General features: G+C 64.0%; 1 protein-coding gene across 1 annotated transcript; it reads left to right on the top strand.

The window, feature by feature from the left end:
• Positions 1-203: 203 nt before the first annotated feature.
• GPT (glutamic--pyruvic transaminase) lies at positions 204-14,103 on the top strand. Its single transcript, XM_065628303.1, has 12 exons — positions 204-313; positions 2,717-2,879; positions 6,366-6,455; positions 6,541-6,649; positions 6,727-6,857; positions 8,442-8,685; positions 10,571-10,650; positions 10,729-10,865; positions 12,084-12,258; positions 12,641-12,796; positions 13,326-13,438; positions 13,709-14,103. The coding sequence occupies exons 2-12, from the start codon at positions 2,721-2,723 to the stop codon at positions 13,797-13,799; spliced, it is 1,485 nt and encodes a 494-aa protein (XP_065484375.1). The 5' UTR covers positions 204-313; positions 2,717-2,720; the 3' UTR covers positions 13,800-14,103.
• The last annotated feature ends 882 nt before the right edge of the window (positions 14,104-14,985 follow it).

Below are 14,985 nucleotides of genomic sequence, written 5' to 3'. Positions count from 1 at the left end.
CTGCTTTGCATCAAAACTCCGGTTTCTTCGCGCACCGGCTGCCGTGTCCGCGTGCCGGACGGGGGGGTCGCGATGTCCCTCGTCCCCGTGTCACCAGCTGCCGCGCGCGGTGTCACCTGTTCAAGACGCGGTAAAAATAGCCCCGTCTTGGCCCCCCCGCCACACACACCCCCTAAGTCCCCGCCCCACGGCGCTGCGCCCCGCGGGGTTTTGTATGGGGAGGGGGATATTTTGGGAGCCGGCAAAAGGTCACGAGCGCCGCGGTGACACCCCCGGTGTCCCCTGTCCCCCCCCGGCTGCCCCACGGACGCAGGTGAGCGGCTATGGGGGGCTGGGCCCCATGGCGCTATGGGGTGGGGTGGGGGGGGGGGTGTTGGTGGCTCCCCCCGACACGTGGGGGTGATTTGTGGTGCCGCATGGGGGTGTGTGGGGCACCCCATGGGGCAGGGATGGGGAGGGTTCGCTATGGGGTGCTGCATGTGGGGGGGTTGGTTATGGGGCACCCTATAGTGGGGGGTGTCTGTAGGGCACCCTTTATAGGCCGTGTCTATAGGGCATGGGGTATCTATAGGGCACCTGCTATAGGGGTGTCTATAGGGCGCCCTATATAGGGAGTATCTATAGGGCATGCCCTATATAGGAGTGTCTATAGGGCACCCTATACAGGAGGGTGTCTATGGGGCACCCTATATAGGGGGTGTCTATAGGGCACTCTATACAGGGGGTGTCTATGGGGCAGCATATATAGGGGGTGTCTATGGGACACCCTATAGCAGAGGTGTCTATGGAGTGCCCTATACCGGTTGCGTATATGGGGCATCCTATAGTGAGGGGTATCTATGGGGCACCATATAGCATGGGTGTCTATATGGCACCCTGCATAGGCGATGTCTATAGGACACCCTAGAGCATGGGTCTCTATGGGGCACCCCATATAGGGGTTATCTATAGGGCACCCTATATAGGGGTGTCTATAGGGCGCCCTATAGCGCTTCGCCCCCCCCCCCCCCCCCCGCTCCATTGACCCCTCCCGCCTTGGCAGCAGCTGCAGCCAATCGGCTTCGGGTGGGCGGGGCCGGGGTGGGCGGGGCGAGCGCTCGGCACGCGGATTGGTTGGGGCGAGGGGGCGGGGCCGGCGCGGGGTGGCCGTTGTGGCCGGTAGGGGGCGCTGCGGGCAGTGGGGCCCATGAAGCGTCGCGGGTCAGTGGGGCCGGGGGGCGGGGGGGCCGGGGACACCGGGGGGCACTGGGGGACTGTCCCCGTGTCCCCACAACCTGCATGTCCCCCTGTCGTCGTGTCCCGTGTGTCACGTCCCCATGTTGAGTCGCATGTCCTCCATGTCCCAATGTCCCTCGTGTCCCGTGTCCACATGTCCCCATGTCCCTTGTCCTCTGTGTCCCACGTCGGCCCGTGTCCCCTGTGCCCCCGCTGTCCCCATGTGTGTCCCATGGCCTAATGTGTCCCATGTCCTCCATGTTCTGTGCTCCAGTGTCCCTTGTGTCCCGTGTCCCCATGTCTACATGGCCCCCATGTCCCTGTCCCCCATGTCCCTGTCCCCCATGTCCCCCCTGTCCCCATGTCCTCCATGGTCCTGTGTCCCTGTGTCCCCACGTCCCTGTGTCTCATGTCCTGTGTCCCCACATCCCCGTGTCCTGTGTCCCCGTGTCCCTGTTCCCTGTGTCCCCCATGGTCACATATCCCCCGTGTCCCCCACATCCCTGTGTCCCTCTTGTCCCGTTTACCCCATGTCCCCAACATCGCCGTGTCCCTCTTATCCCGTGTCCCCTGTCCCCTCCATGTCCCCATCCCCTCCATGTCCCCGTCCCCTCTATGTCCCTGTCCCCTGTGTCCCCCATGGTCCCATGTCCCCCACGTCCCCCACATCTCCGTGTCCCGTGTCCCCCACGTCCCCTGTGTCCCCCACGTCCCCCTTGTCCCGTGTCCCCCGTGTCCCGTGTCCCCAGCCCGTGGGACAGGACCCTCCGTGCGGGGGGACACCCGGTGGGGCGGGAGTCGCCGCTCGGGCCGGTCCCGGTCCCGGGGCTGCGGGGGGGACGGGACGGGACGGGAACCGCGGGGACCGTGGGGACCGCGCTGCTCCCGAGCCCCCGCTGCCCGGTTTCCATGCCCGGTGTCGGTGCCCGGTTTCAATGCCCGGTGCCAGCACCCGGGGCTCGATCCCGGTGCCAAGTTTCAGTGCCCGGTGCCGGTACCCGCTGCTCGGTTTCTCTTTCAACGCCCGGTGCCAGCACCCGCTGCCCGCTCCGGGTGCCCGGTTTCACCGCCCGGTTTCACCGCCCGCTTTCAATGCCTGGTTTCAATGCCCGGTTTCACCGCCCGGTTTCACCGCCCGGTTTCAATGCCCGGTTTCAATGCCCGGTTTCACCGCCCGGTTTCACCGCCCGGTTTCACCGCCCGCTGCCCAGTCCCAGTTCCCGGTACCAGCACCCGCCGCCCGCTCCCGTTGCCGCCGCTCCCAGCGCTCGCTGCCCGTTGTCCCGCTGCCCCCGCGGCGGGTCCGTTACCGGTGCCGGTTGCCGGAGCCCGTTGCCCGTTGCGGTCCCGCGCCCGCTGCCGGTTGCCGGGGGGCGGTTCCGTTGCGGGTGCCGGTTCCCGTTGCCCGGTGCCGGTTCCCGGTGGCCGGTGCCCGTTGCCCGGGGCGGTGCCGGATGGGGGGGGTCTGTTCGCGGGCGTTCAGGCGGCTCCGGCCCCGCAGGGTCATGTCGGCGGCGGCGGCGGCGGCGGGTGCGGGGCCCGGGGGGGGCCGGGGGCCGGTGCTGACCGCCCGGACCATGAACCCGGCGGTGCGGAGGGTCGAATACGCCGTGCGGGGCCCCATCGTCACCCGCGCCATGCAGCTGGAGCGGGAGCTGCAGCAGGTACCCCCGAAACGGGACACCCCCAAACCGGGACCACAGGAACGGGACCTCCCCAAAACGGCGCCTCCCCAAAACGGGACACCCCCCCAAAACGGGACCTCCCCAAAACGGCGCCTCCCCAAAACGGGACTCCCCCAAACGAGACACCCCCAAAACGGGAACCTCCAAACCGGGACCCCCAGAACCGGACCCCTCCAAACAGGGACACCCCCCAAAACGGGACCCCCAGAACCGGACCCCTCCAAACAGGGACATCCCCAAAACGGGACCCCCAGAACCGCACCCCTCCAAACAGGGACACCCCCAAAACGGGACCCCCAGAACGGGACCCCTCCAAAACAGCGCCTCCCCAAAACGGGACACCCCCCAAAACGGGATTCTCCAAACTGGGACCCCCAGAACCGGACCCCTCCAAACAGGGACACCCCCAAACCGGGAGCACAAGAACGGGACCCCCCCAAAACGGGACCCCCGCCCAAAATGAGACCCCCAGAACGGGAACCTCCAAACAGGGATACCCCCAAACGGGACCCTCAGAATCGGACCCCCCCAAAATGGGACACTCCAAACAGGGACATCCCCAAAACGGGACCCCTAGAATGGGACCACAAGAACAGGACCCCCCCCAAACAGGGACACCCTGAAAACGGGACACTCCCAGAACAGGACCCCCAGAACCGGACCCCCCCCAAACAGGGACATCCCCAAACCAGGAGCACAAGAACAGGACCCCCCCAAAACGAGAATCCACGGAATGGGACCCCCAGAACGGGACCCCCCAAACAGGGACACCCCCAAAACGGGACACCCCCCCAAACCGGGATCGCAAGAATGGGACCCCCCAAAATGGGACATCCCCCACCCCTCCCCGCTCTGGGCACCTCCAAACTGGGACACCCAGAACTGGACCACCCCAAACAGGGACACCCCAAATGGGACACCCCCCCCCTCCAGGCACCCCCAGAACGGGACACCCCAAACCGGGACACCCCCAAAACGGAACCACGAGAACAGGGCTCCCCAAAATGGGACCCTCCCCCCAAAACGGGACACCCCCCCCCTCGAGCACCCCAGAACCTGGTGACCCCCCAAACCGGGACTTCCCCCCCCAGACACCCCCCAAACCCCGGCACCCCAAACCCTGGAACCCCCAAACCTGGACCCCCCCCGGGCACCCACAGAATCGGGCCCCCCTCTGTGTGTGTCCCCCCCCCCCCATGTCAGCGCACCCACCTGGGGACCTTCCCACGGCCACCGTGGGACTGGGACCGGGTGGGTCCCCTGGGTGGGGGGGGTGGGTGACACCCTTGGGGACAACGAGGGGGGTCACCAAGCAACCCAAGATGCCACCCTTGGGGACACCCAGGGGGTCCCCGAGCACCCTATGGGTGCTCGGGGACCCCCTGGGTGTCCCCAAGGGTGGCCCTGTGTCCCTCACTCCCCGCCCCATGTGTGACAAGGGTGGTGGTGGCAGTTGGGGACAGAGTCCGGCCTCAGCGGAGGGGACCAAAGTCCAGGGCTGGGCGGGAGGTGGCCATGGCCACCCCAGGGCTGTCCCCTGCCTGTCCCCGTGTCCACAGTTGTCCACGCTGTCCCCACACTGTCCCCACATGCCACTTGTCCCCATGTCCCAGCCACCCCCACACTGTCCCCAGTGTCTCCAGTGTCCCCCTCTCTCAGCCACCCCCGCACTGTCCCCACATCCCAGTTGTCCCCAGTGTCCCCAAGTCTCAGCCAACCCCCACTGTCCCCACATCTCAGTTGTCCCCAGTGTCCCCAAGTCTCAGCCACCCCCACTGTCCCCACATATCAGTTGTCCCCATATCTCAGCCACCCCGCACTGTCCCCACATATCAGTTGTCCCCATATCTCAGCCACCCCCACTGTCCCCACATATCAGTTGTCCCCATGTCTCAGCCATCCCTCACTGTCCCCGCATCCCAGTTGTCCCCAGTGTCCCCATATCTCAGCCACCCCCCACTGTCCCCACATCCCAGTTGTCCCCAGTGTCCCCATGTCTCAGCCACCCCCCACTGTCCCCACATCTCAGTTGTCCCTTGTGTCCCCATATCTCAGCCACCCCCCACTGTCCCCACATCCCAGTTGTCCCCAGTGTCCCCAAGTCTCAGCCACCCCCCACTGTCCCCACATCTCAGTTGTCCCCAGTGTCCCCATATCTCAGCCACCCCCACTGTCCCCACATATCAGTTGTCTCCATATCTCAGCCACCCCCCACTGTCCCCACATCCCAGTTGTCCCCATGTCTCAGCCACCCCCCACTGTCCCCAGTTGTCCCCAGTGTCCCCAGTGTCTCCATATCTCAGCCACCCCCTACATCCCAGTTGTCTCCAGTGTCCCCATGTCTCAGCCATCCCTCAGGGCACCCAGTGTCCCAGCTGTCCCCAGTGTCCCCATGCCCTGCCCCCCCTGGGGTAGGGGACACTGGGGTGATGGCAGGACCTGGTTGGGGGGGATGTCACCCCACTGCTCGTGTCACCCCTGGCACAGTGGTGACATCCACAGGTGGGGGGGCTTGATCCTGACCTCTGTCCCCTGTCCCCATCCCTGTGTCCCTGTGTCCCTGTCTCCATCCCTGACCCTGTCCCTGGTCCCCACCCCTGTCCCCATCCCTTCCGCTGTCCCCATCCCCGTCCCTTTCCCTGTCCCCATCCCTATCCCCATCCCTGTCCCTGTTCTCTGTCTCTTTTCCCCGTCCCTGTCCCTACCCTGGCCCTGTTCCCATCTCTGTCCCCAACCCTGTCCCCATCATTGTCCCTGACACCGTCCTGCTCCATATCCATGTCCCCTGTCTCCACCCCTGTCCCCTGTCCCCATCACTGCCCCATCCCCATCCCTGTCCCTGTCCCTACCATCCACGTCCTTGGCTCTGTCCCTGTCCCTTGTCCCTGATCCTGTTCCCATTTCTGTCCCTGTCCCCATCACTGTCTCAGTCCCCATACCTGTCCCCGTCCTTGTCCCCATCCCTCTCCCCATCCTTTTCCCTGTCCCTATCCTTGTCCCTGTCCCCATCATTGTCCCTGTCTCTGTCCCTGTCCTTACCCCTGTCCCCATCATCCACATCCCTGTCCCTGATCCTGTCCCCATCTCTGTCCCTGTCCCCATCACTGTCTCTGTCCCCATCCCTTTCCCTGTCCCTGTCCCCATCCTCATCCCCAACCCCACCGCTGTCCCCTCTCTCCATCCTTGTCCCCGTCCCCAGCCCTGTCCCCTGTCCCCGTCCCCATCCCTGTCCCCACCACTGTCTCCTGTCCCCAACCTTGTCCCTGTCCCCACCACTGTCCCCTGTCCCCATCTTTGTCCCTATCCCCGTCCCTGTCCCCAACCTTGTCCCTGTCCCCACCGCTGTCCCCTGTCCCCATCTTTGTCCCTATCCCCGTCCCTGTCCCCATCCTTGTCCCTGTCCCCACCACTGTCCCCTGTCCCCAGCCTTGTCCCTGTCCCCACCGCTGTCCCCTGTCCCCTCAGGGTGCCTCCAAGCCCTTCACCGAGGTGATCAAGGCCAACATCGGTGACGCCCACGCCATGGGCCAGAAACCCCTCACCTTCCTCCGCCAGGTACCGGCGGGGACTGGCTGGGTGACAACGGGGACCGGGAGGGGACCCAGGCGTCCGGTGCTGAGCCGATGTCCCCAACCCCCAGGTGACAGCCCTGTGCGTGTACCCGGAGCTCCTGAATGACAAATCCATCCCGTCGGACGCCAGGGAACGGGCCAGCCGGCTGCTGGCGGCCTGCGGCGGCCAGAGCGTCGGTGAGCGCCCCCGGGGGACACAGGCCACCCCCAATGTCACCTCCTGGGATCCCCTAATGTCACCTCCGTGTCCCCAGGTGCCTACAGCGCCAGCCCCGGCATCGAGCTGGTGCGGCAGCACGTGGCGCGGTTCCTGCAGCAACGCGACGGCGTCGCCGCCGACCCCCAGAACGTCTTCTTGTCCACCGGCGCCAGCGACGCCATCGTGGTACGGGGACATCGGCCTGTCCCCGGTGTCACTCGGGGCCCGGGCTGCGTGCCACCCGCCGGCCGTTCCCACGGCGGGTCCCCACAAAGGGACCTTTGTGCCGCGGTTGGCAGCGGCGCCGGGGACGAGCGGTGCCAAGGTTTGGGGAGGGGGGGTTGGTGGCGTTGGGGACGATGTGTCCCCTGCTGTCCCCATGGCTGCTCGGTGTCCCCACGCCTCCTTGGGGACTGTGCCAGCTCCCTGCCCCCAGCGCCGCTGTCACCAGGTTCTTCCCACGCTGTCCCTGTCCTTGGGATGTCTCTATGGCCACGTTGTCCCCATAATGTCCCTATGGCCACCCTGTCCCCATGCCATCCCAGTGCCCCCATCATCCCTGTCCCCACACTGTCCCCATGCCATCCCAGTGCCCCCATCATCCTTGTCCCCACACTGTCCCCATGCCATCCCAGTGCCCCCATCATCCCTGTCCCCACCCTGTCCCCATGCCATCCCAGTGCCCCCATCATCCCTGTCCCCACCCTGTCCCCATGCCATCCCAGTGCCCCCATCATCCCTGTCCCCACACTGTCCCCATGCCATCCCAGTGCCCCCATCATCCCTGTCCCCACACTGTCCCCATGTCCACACCAACCCTGTCCGCATATTGTCCCCATGCCAACACCATGCTTTCCCCTTGTTGTCCCCAAGCCCACGCTGTCCTGTCCCCTCGTTGTCCCCATGCCCACACCAACCCTGTCCCCATATTGTCCCCATGCCCACACCAACCCTGTCCCCATATTGTCCCCATGCCCACAACCACCCTGTCCCGTTGTGCACACCATCCTGTCCCCTCTTTGTCCCCATGTCCATACCACCCTGTCCCCACACACCCCTGTCCCCTCATCGTCCCTGTGCCCACACCATACTGTCCCCATGCCACACTGTCCCTGTCCCCTCGTTATCCCCGTGCTCACAGCCTCCCCGTCCCCACACGACTCTGTCCCCATCCTGACCCCATGCCCACACCATCCTGTCCCCACGCTGTCCCCATGCCCACACCACTCTGTGGCCTCATTGTCCACATGCCCACACCGTCCTGTCCCCACACCACCCTGTCCCCATATTGTCCCCATACCCACACCACACTGTCCCCCTCTGTCCCCCCATGCCTACACCCACGTCCCCTTGCTGTCCCCGTGCCCACACCATCCTATCCCCACGCCACACTGTCCCTGTGCCCACACCATCCCTGTCCCTATATTGTCTCCATGCCCACACTGTCCCTGTCCCCATATTGTCCTCATGACCGCACTGTCCATGTCCCCATGTCCACACCGTCCCTGTCCCCATGTCCACACCATCCTGTCCCCTCATTATCCCCACGACCACACTGTCCCTGGTCCCATATTGTCCCCATTCCCACACCACCCCGTCCCCACACTGTCCCCATGCCCACACTCTCCTGTCCTCTCGTTGTCCCCATGCCCGCACCATCCTGTCCCCACACCGCTCTGTCTCCACACTCTCCCTGTGCCCACACCATCCTGCCTCCATACTGTCCCCATCCTGTCCCCTCACCCCTCTGTCCCCACGCTGTCCCCGCAGTTCATCCTGAAGCTGCTGGTGTCGGGCTCGGGGAACTCGCGCACGGGGGTGCTGGTGCCCATCCCGCAGTACCCGCTGTACTCGGCCGCCATCGCCGAGCTCAGCGCCGTGCAGCTCGGTTACTACCTGGCCGAGGACCGGTGCTGGGCGCTGGACGTGACCGAGCTGCGCCGCGTGCTGGCCCAGGGACGGCAACACTGCTGTCCCCGCGTCCTCTGCATCATCAACCCCGGCAACCCCACCGGTACCGCACGGGGACACCGGGGATGGGACCCCAGGGATGGGACGGGGCCCTGGGGTGATCCCAGGGCTGCGATGGGACTCTGGGGCTGCACTAGGACCCCGAGACTGGGATGGGCCCCCAGGGTTGCGATGGGACTCCAGGAAGGGGATGGGACCCCAGAGGTGATCCCAGGGCCGGGATGAGACTCTGGGGCTGGACTAGGACCCAAAGACTGGGATGGGACCCCAGGGACGGGATGGGACCCCAGGGGCAATCCCAGGGCTGGGATGGGACTCTGGGGTTGGACTAGGACCCCAAGACTGGGATGGGACCCCAGGGGTGATCCCAGGGCTGGGATGGGACTCTGGGGCTGCACTAGGACCCCAAGACTGGGCTGGGATCCCAGGGATGATCCCAGGGCTGGGATGGGACTCTGGGGCTGCACTAGGACCCCAAGACTGGGCTGGGATCCCAGGGATGATCCCAGGGCTGGGATGGGACTCTGGGGCTGCACTAGGACCCCAAGACTGGGATGTGACCCTAGGGATGGGACCCCAGCAGGGGGCACCCAAGGTTTGGGCTGGGAACCCCAGGGGTGGGATGGGACCCTGACAGGGGGGTCCCTAAGACTGGGCTGGGACCACGATGGATAGGCTGGGACCCCAGAGTGGGGACACCAGGGCTGAACCAGGACCCTGGAGTTGGGTTGGGACCCCAAGAGTGGGATGAGACCCCAAGGTTAGAGACCCCTGTGCTGCACTGGGACCACTGTGCTCGGCTGGGATCCCAAGTCGGGGATCCCAGGGTTGGCCTGGGACCCCAGGACTGGGGCACTGGGACTTGACTGGGACCCCAAGACTGGACTGAGACCCAAGATTTGGGATAGGACCCCAGGACTGGGCTGGGATCCCAGTACTGGGCTGGAATGGGATCCCAAGTGGGGGACCCCTGGACTGGGATGGGACCTTGCAGGGGAGACCCTGAGGCTGGACTGGGACCCCAAGTCTGGGATGGGACCCCGAGGGCTGGGATAGGACTCCAGGGAGGGACACTGGTGCCGGGATGGGACCTTGGTATGGGGATGGGACCCCAAGACTGGGATGGGACCCCGGGACTGGGATAGGACCCCAGGGGGGGACACTGCTGCTGGGATGGGATCCCAGGGCTGGGATGGGGACCACTGCACTGGACTGGGACCCCAGGGATGGGGGATGGGACCCCAAGTGGGTGATGCCAGGGCTGGGCTGGGACCCTGGCGTGGTGCACTGGGATTTGACTGGGACCCCAAGACTGGACTGGGGTCCCAGGGCTGGACTGGGACCCTTAGACTGGGACCAGGACCCCAAGTTTAAAACTGGCACCCTGAGTTTGAAGCCATGACCTCAAGACAGGGATTCTGTGGCTGGACTGGGACCCTGGGGTTGGACTGGGACCCCCAGTGCTCTACTGGTACTGGGGTTGGGACCGGGACCCCCAAAACCCAACCAGTACCAGCACCGGGGCCCCCAAAACTTAACCAGTGCTGGGACTGGAACCCCCAGTGCTCTACTGGTACTAGGGTTGGGAACAGGACCAGGACTCCCAAAGCCCAACTTGTACTGGGACTGGGCCCCCCAAAACCCAACCAGTACTGGGGCTGGTATCCCCAGTGCTCTACTGGTATCAGAACTGGGATCCCAAGTGCTGTGCTGAGACTGGGACCAGGAACTCCAAAACTCAACCAGTACTGGGACTGGGACCTCCAGTGCTCTACTGGTATCAGGGCTGAGACTCCAATGCACTACAAGTACTGGGACCTCCAGTGCTCTACTGGGACTGGGACCAGGAACCACAAAACCCAACTAGTACCAGAACTGGGACCCCCAGTGCCAGCACCACGATGTCCCCTGATGCCATGTCCCCCCAGGCCAGGTCCAGAGCCGCCAGTGCATCGAGGATGTCATCAAGTTCGCCTATGAGGAGAACCTCTTCCTTATGGCCGACGAGGTAGGTGGGACCTGTGGGGTGTCCCCACCACCTGGGGACGACCCCGGCATCCAAGTGACACCCCTCCTCCACCCCCAGGTGTACCAAGACAACATCTACGCCAAGGGCTCGGCTTTCTTCTCCTTCAAGAAGGTTCTGAGTGAGATGGGGCCGCCCTACTCGAAGGCAGTGGAGCTGGCCTCCTTCCACTCCATCTCCAAGGGCTTCATGGGAGAGTGAGTCCCACCAACTGCTTGTTCCAGCCCCCCCCCCCAGCCACTGTCACCCCAGGGGTGGGTGGTCACGGTCCCACGGGTCATAAGGATGTCACTGACCTGGGATGGAGATGATGTAGCCCTGTGGGTGCAAGAGTGGAGATGATGCCACCACCCCACAGTTCCAAGGGTGGAGATTGTGATGCCACCACCTCATGGATACCATGGGTTTGAGATGGTGATGTCAAACACCTCAAGGATATCTTGGGGTGGAGATGGTGATGCCACCACCCCAGGGGTCCAAGGGTGGAGATTGTGATGCCACTACCTCATGGATGCCATGGGTTTGGGATGGTGATGCCACCACCATACGGATCTCCTGGGATGGTGATGCCACCACCTCAGAGATGGCATGGGTTTGGGTGGTGATGCCACCACCCCATGGGTCCTAGGATGTGGATGGTGATGCTACCAGCTTATAGATGCCATGGGTTTGGGATGGTGATGCCGCCACCCCATGGATGCCATGAGTTTGGGATGGTGATGATGCCACCCCATGGATCTCCTGGGGTGGAGATGGTGATGCCACCACCTCACGGATGCCATGGGTTTAAGATGGTGATGCCGCCACCCCATAAGTCCTAGGGGTGGAGCTGGAGATGCTCCAACCCTATGAACCCCTAGGGTGGAGATGATGCTACAACCTGTGGGTCCCAAGGGTGGGGATGGTGATGCCATGACCCTGTGGGGACAACATGACACAACTTTGTGGGTGTCAGAGGACACAGATGCCACAGCCTGGTGGCTCCTTGTCCATGGGTTCCTATCATGGAGCCCATCCATAGATCCCATCTGTGGGTCCATCTCTCTAGGTTCCTGTCCATGGATGCCCAGCATGGACCACATCCATGGGTCCCACCTGTGGGTGTCTCTGTGTAGGTTCCTGTCCATGGGTTCCTATCATGGAGCCCATCCATAGGTCCCATCTGTGGGTCCATCTCTGTAGGTTCCTGTCCATGGGTGCCCAGCATGGACTTCATCCATGGGTTCCTACCATGGACCTCATCCATGGGTGCCGCCTGCAGGTCCCTGTCCAGGTCTCCTCCTCCCCATCCATCCCACCCTATCCATGGGTCCCAACTCAAGGGTGGGTCCCTTCTGGTGTCTCCACCCACGTGTCCCTATGTCCCCCACCCTGTGGATGGTGGTTGGTGCCACCACGGGCCATGTTGGTGCCAGGTGTGGTTTCCGTGGCGGGTACGTGGAGGTGATAAACATGGACCCCGAGGTGAAGGAGCAGTTGATCAAGCTGGTGTCGGTGCGGCTGTGCCCACCCGTGTCCGGGCAGATCCTCCTGGGTGCCCTCCTTGACCCGCCACAACCTGGAGAACCTTCACACGAGACATTCATGGCTGTGAGGGACGGGGTGGGGTGGGAGAGGATGGGGTGTGATGGGGATGGGGATGGGATGGGATGGATGGGATGGGATGGGATGGGATGGGATGGGATGCGGCGGGATGGGATGGGGTGGATGGGATGGATGGGATGGGATGGACGGGATGGGTTGGGGATGGGATGGAATGGGATGGGGTGGGATGGGGATGAGGATGGAGACACAATGGGATGGAATGGGGTGGGATGGGATGGGATAGGGTGGGGATGGGATGGAGTGGGATAGATGAGGATGCGTTGGGGTGGGATGGGATGGATGAGGATGTGTTGGGATTGGATGGCATGCATCAGGATGGGTTGGGGTGTCGTGGGATGCGGTGGGATGGGCTGTCCCTGTCCTGCAGGAGAAGAAGGCCGTGCTCAGCGCTCTGGCCCACAAGGCCCAGCTCACCCAGGAGATCTTCAACAAGACCCCCGGCATCCACTGCAACCCCGTCCAAGGGGCCATGTACTCCTTCCCCCGCATCGACCTGCCGCCCCGCGCCATCGCCGCCGCCAAGGTGCTGTGGGGCTGGACCGTGTGGGGCTGGGCATGATGAGTTCTGGTCTATGTGGACTTGAACATGATGCATCCTGGTCCATGTGGGGCTGGACATGATGACTTCTCATCCATATGGGGCTGGGCATGATGAGTTCTGGTCCATGTGCGGCTGGACATGATGAATCCTGGTCCATGTGGGGCTCAACATGATGAGTCCTGGTCTATGTGGGGTTGGACATGATGAGTTCTGGTCTATGTGGGGCTGGACATGGTGAGTCCTGGTCCATGTGGGGGTGGACATGATGAATCCTGGTCTATGTGGGGCTGGACATGGTGAGTCCTGGTCCATGTGGGGCTGGACATGATGAACCCTGGTCTATGTGGGGCTGGGAAGGTTGAGTCTTGGTCCATGTGGGTTTGGATAAGTTGACTCCCCGCTGGTCACCAACCCCCTTGGAGACCCATGGGGCTCATCCTGCCCCTTCCGTGGGTCCGGGACCCCTGTGCCCGGCCGTGGGGGGTGCTGACCCCCCGTCCCCATCCCACAGGAGAAGGGTCAAGCCCCCGACATGTTCTTCTGCATGAGGCTGCTGGAGGAGACGGGGATCTGCGTGGTGCCGGGCAGCGGCTTCGGGCAGCGCGAAGGCACCTTCCACTTCCGGTGGGTGCTGGGGCGGGGGGTGGCTGTCGGGGAGAGGGATGGGCTGGAATTGGGGGTCACAGATGGAGAAATGGGGCTGGAACCCCCCCCAGACCCCCTGTCCCCAGTGGCGGGTGCTGGAGGGCACAAGGTCTTGGGTGGCCAATGGGTTGGGTGGTGAGGGGCTTGTTGGGGGGGCGGAGATGGAGTTTTGGGTTTCGGGGGGGTTGTGGGGGTGTGTGCCTCCCAAACTCTGGTGACAACCCCCTTGTCCCCCCCACCCCAACCCAGGATGACCATCCTCCCGCCCACCGAGAAGCTGAAGGTCCTGCTGGAGAAGCTCAGCAGCTTCTACACCAAGTTCGTCAAGGAGTTCTCCTAATTACAGCGCCCCCCCACCCTGGCACCCGCCTCTGGCACCCACTATCCCCCCCCGCCCACCAGCACCCACCACCCCACACTCCCGCCGGGTGCCGCGGGCCGGGACCCTGCCCTGGGTGGTCTCCAAGTGCCTTCAACCTCTTGGTGCCTTCACGGGGGGGGACACAAGGACACCCCATGTCCCCAGGCTGGTCGCCTCCCCGCTGTCCCCATGTCCCCTGGCTGGGGGGGGCGGTGACATGGGGACAACGGGCAGGGCCAGCTCTCCCCTCGGAAACCCCAGTAATAAACGGGTAGTGACCAGCTGGGTCGAGTCGTGCGTCACCCATGGGTGTCACCTCCACCCCAGCAGCACACACAGCAGTGACAACCTGGGGGGGGGACATGGGTGGTCACACAGCCCCACGCTGTCCCGTTGTCTCCAACCACCTCCTGGTGGCCAAACCCAACAGTCACCAACCAGTTCCTCCAGTGAAACCTTCTCCCAGTGCCACCATCTGTGACATCGCCCTTGGCCAACCTCAACCGGCCATCCCAGAATGGGACATCCTGGGGACAAGGGACATCTTGGGGACATGGGACATGCTGGGGACAGGAGCCACCCCAGGGACGTGGGCCAGTGTGGGGGTGTGGGGTGTCCTGGCGACATGGGACACCATGGGACATGGGACACCATGGAGAGTACAGGGCATCTTGGGGACATGGGAGATCTTGGGGACATGGGACATGCTGGGGACAGGAGCCATCCCAGGGACAAAGGACAGTGTGGGGATGTGGGGAACCCTGTGGTGTGGGGTGTCCTGGGGACATGGGACAACCCAGGGAGATGGAACACCATGGGGTAATGGGACATCTCGGGGACATGGGACAGCCCAGGGACTATGGGCTGTCCTGGGGACATGGGACACCGTGCGAGTACAGGACATCTTGGGGACAGGGGACATCTTGGGGACAGGAGCCATCCCAGGGACAGCATGGGATCGTGGGGACACCTGGGGACATGGGACAAGCCAGGGCAATGGGACACCATGGGAATACAGGGCATCTTGGGGACATGGGACATTTTGGGGATATGGGGCTTTGCAGGGACACTGGACACTGTAGGAGTGTGGGGAACCCTGTAGTATGGGACATTCTGGGGACATGGGACAACCCAGGGACTATGGGATGTCCTGGGGACATGGGAC

This window comes from Caloenas nicobarica, chromosome 2 (assembly GCF_036013445.1).
Source record: "Caloenas nicobarica isolate bCalNic1 chromosome 2, bCalNic1.hap1, whole genome shotgun sequence".
In the NCBI taxonomy this organism is placed as follows: Eukaryota; Metazoa; Chordata; class Aves; order Columbiformes; family Columbidae; genus Caloenas; species Caloenas nicobarica.
The sequence above is the reverse complement of the archived record's forward strand: the minus strand, read 5'-3'. Positions and strand labels throughout refer to the sequence as shown.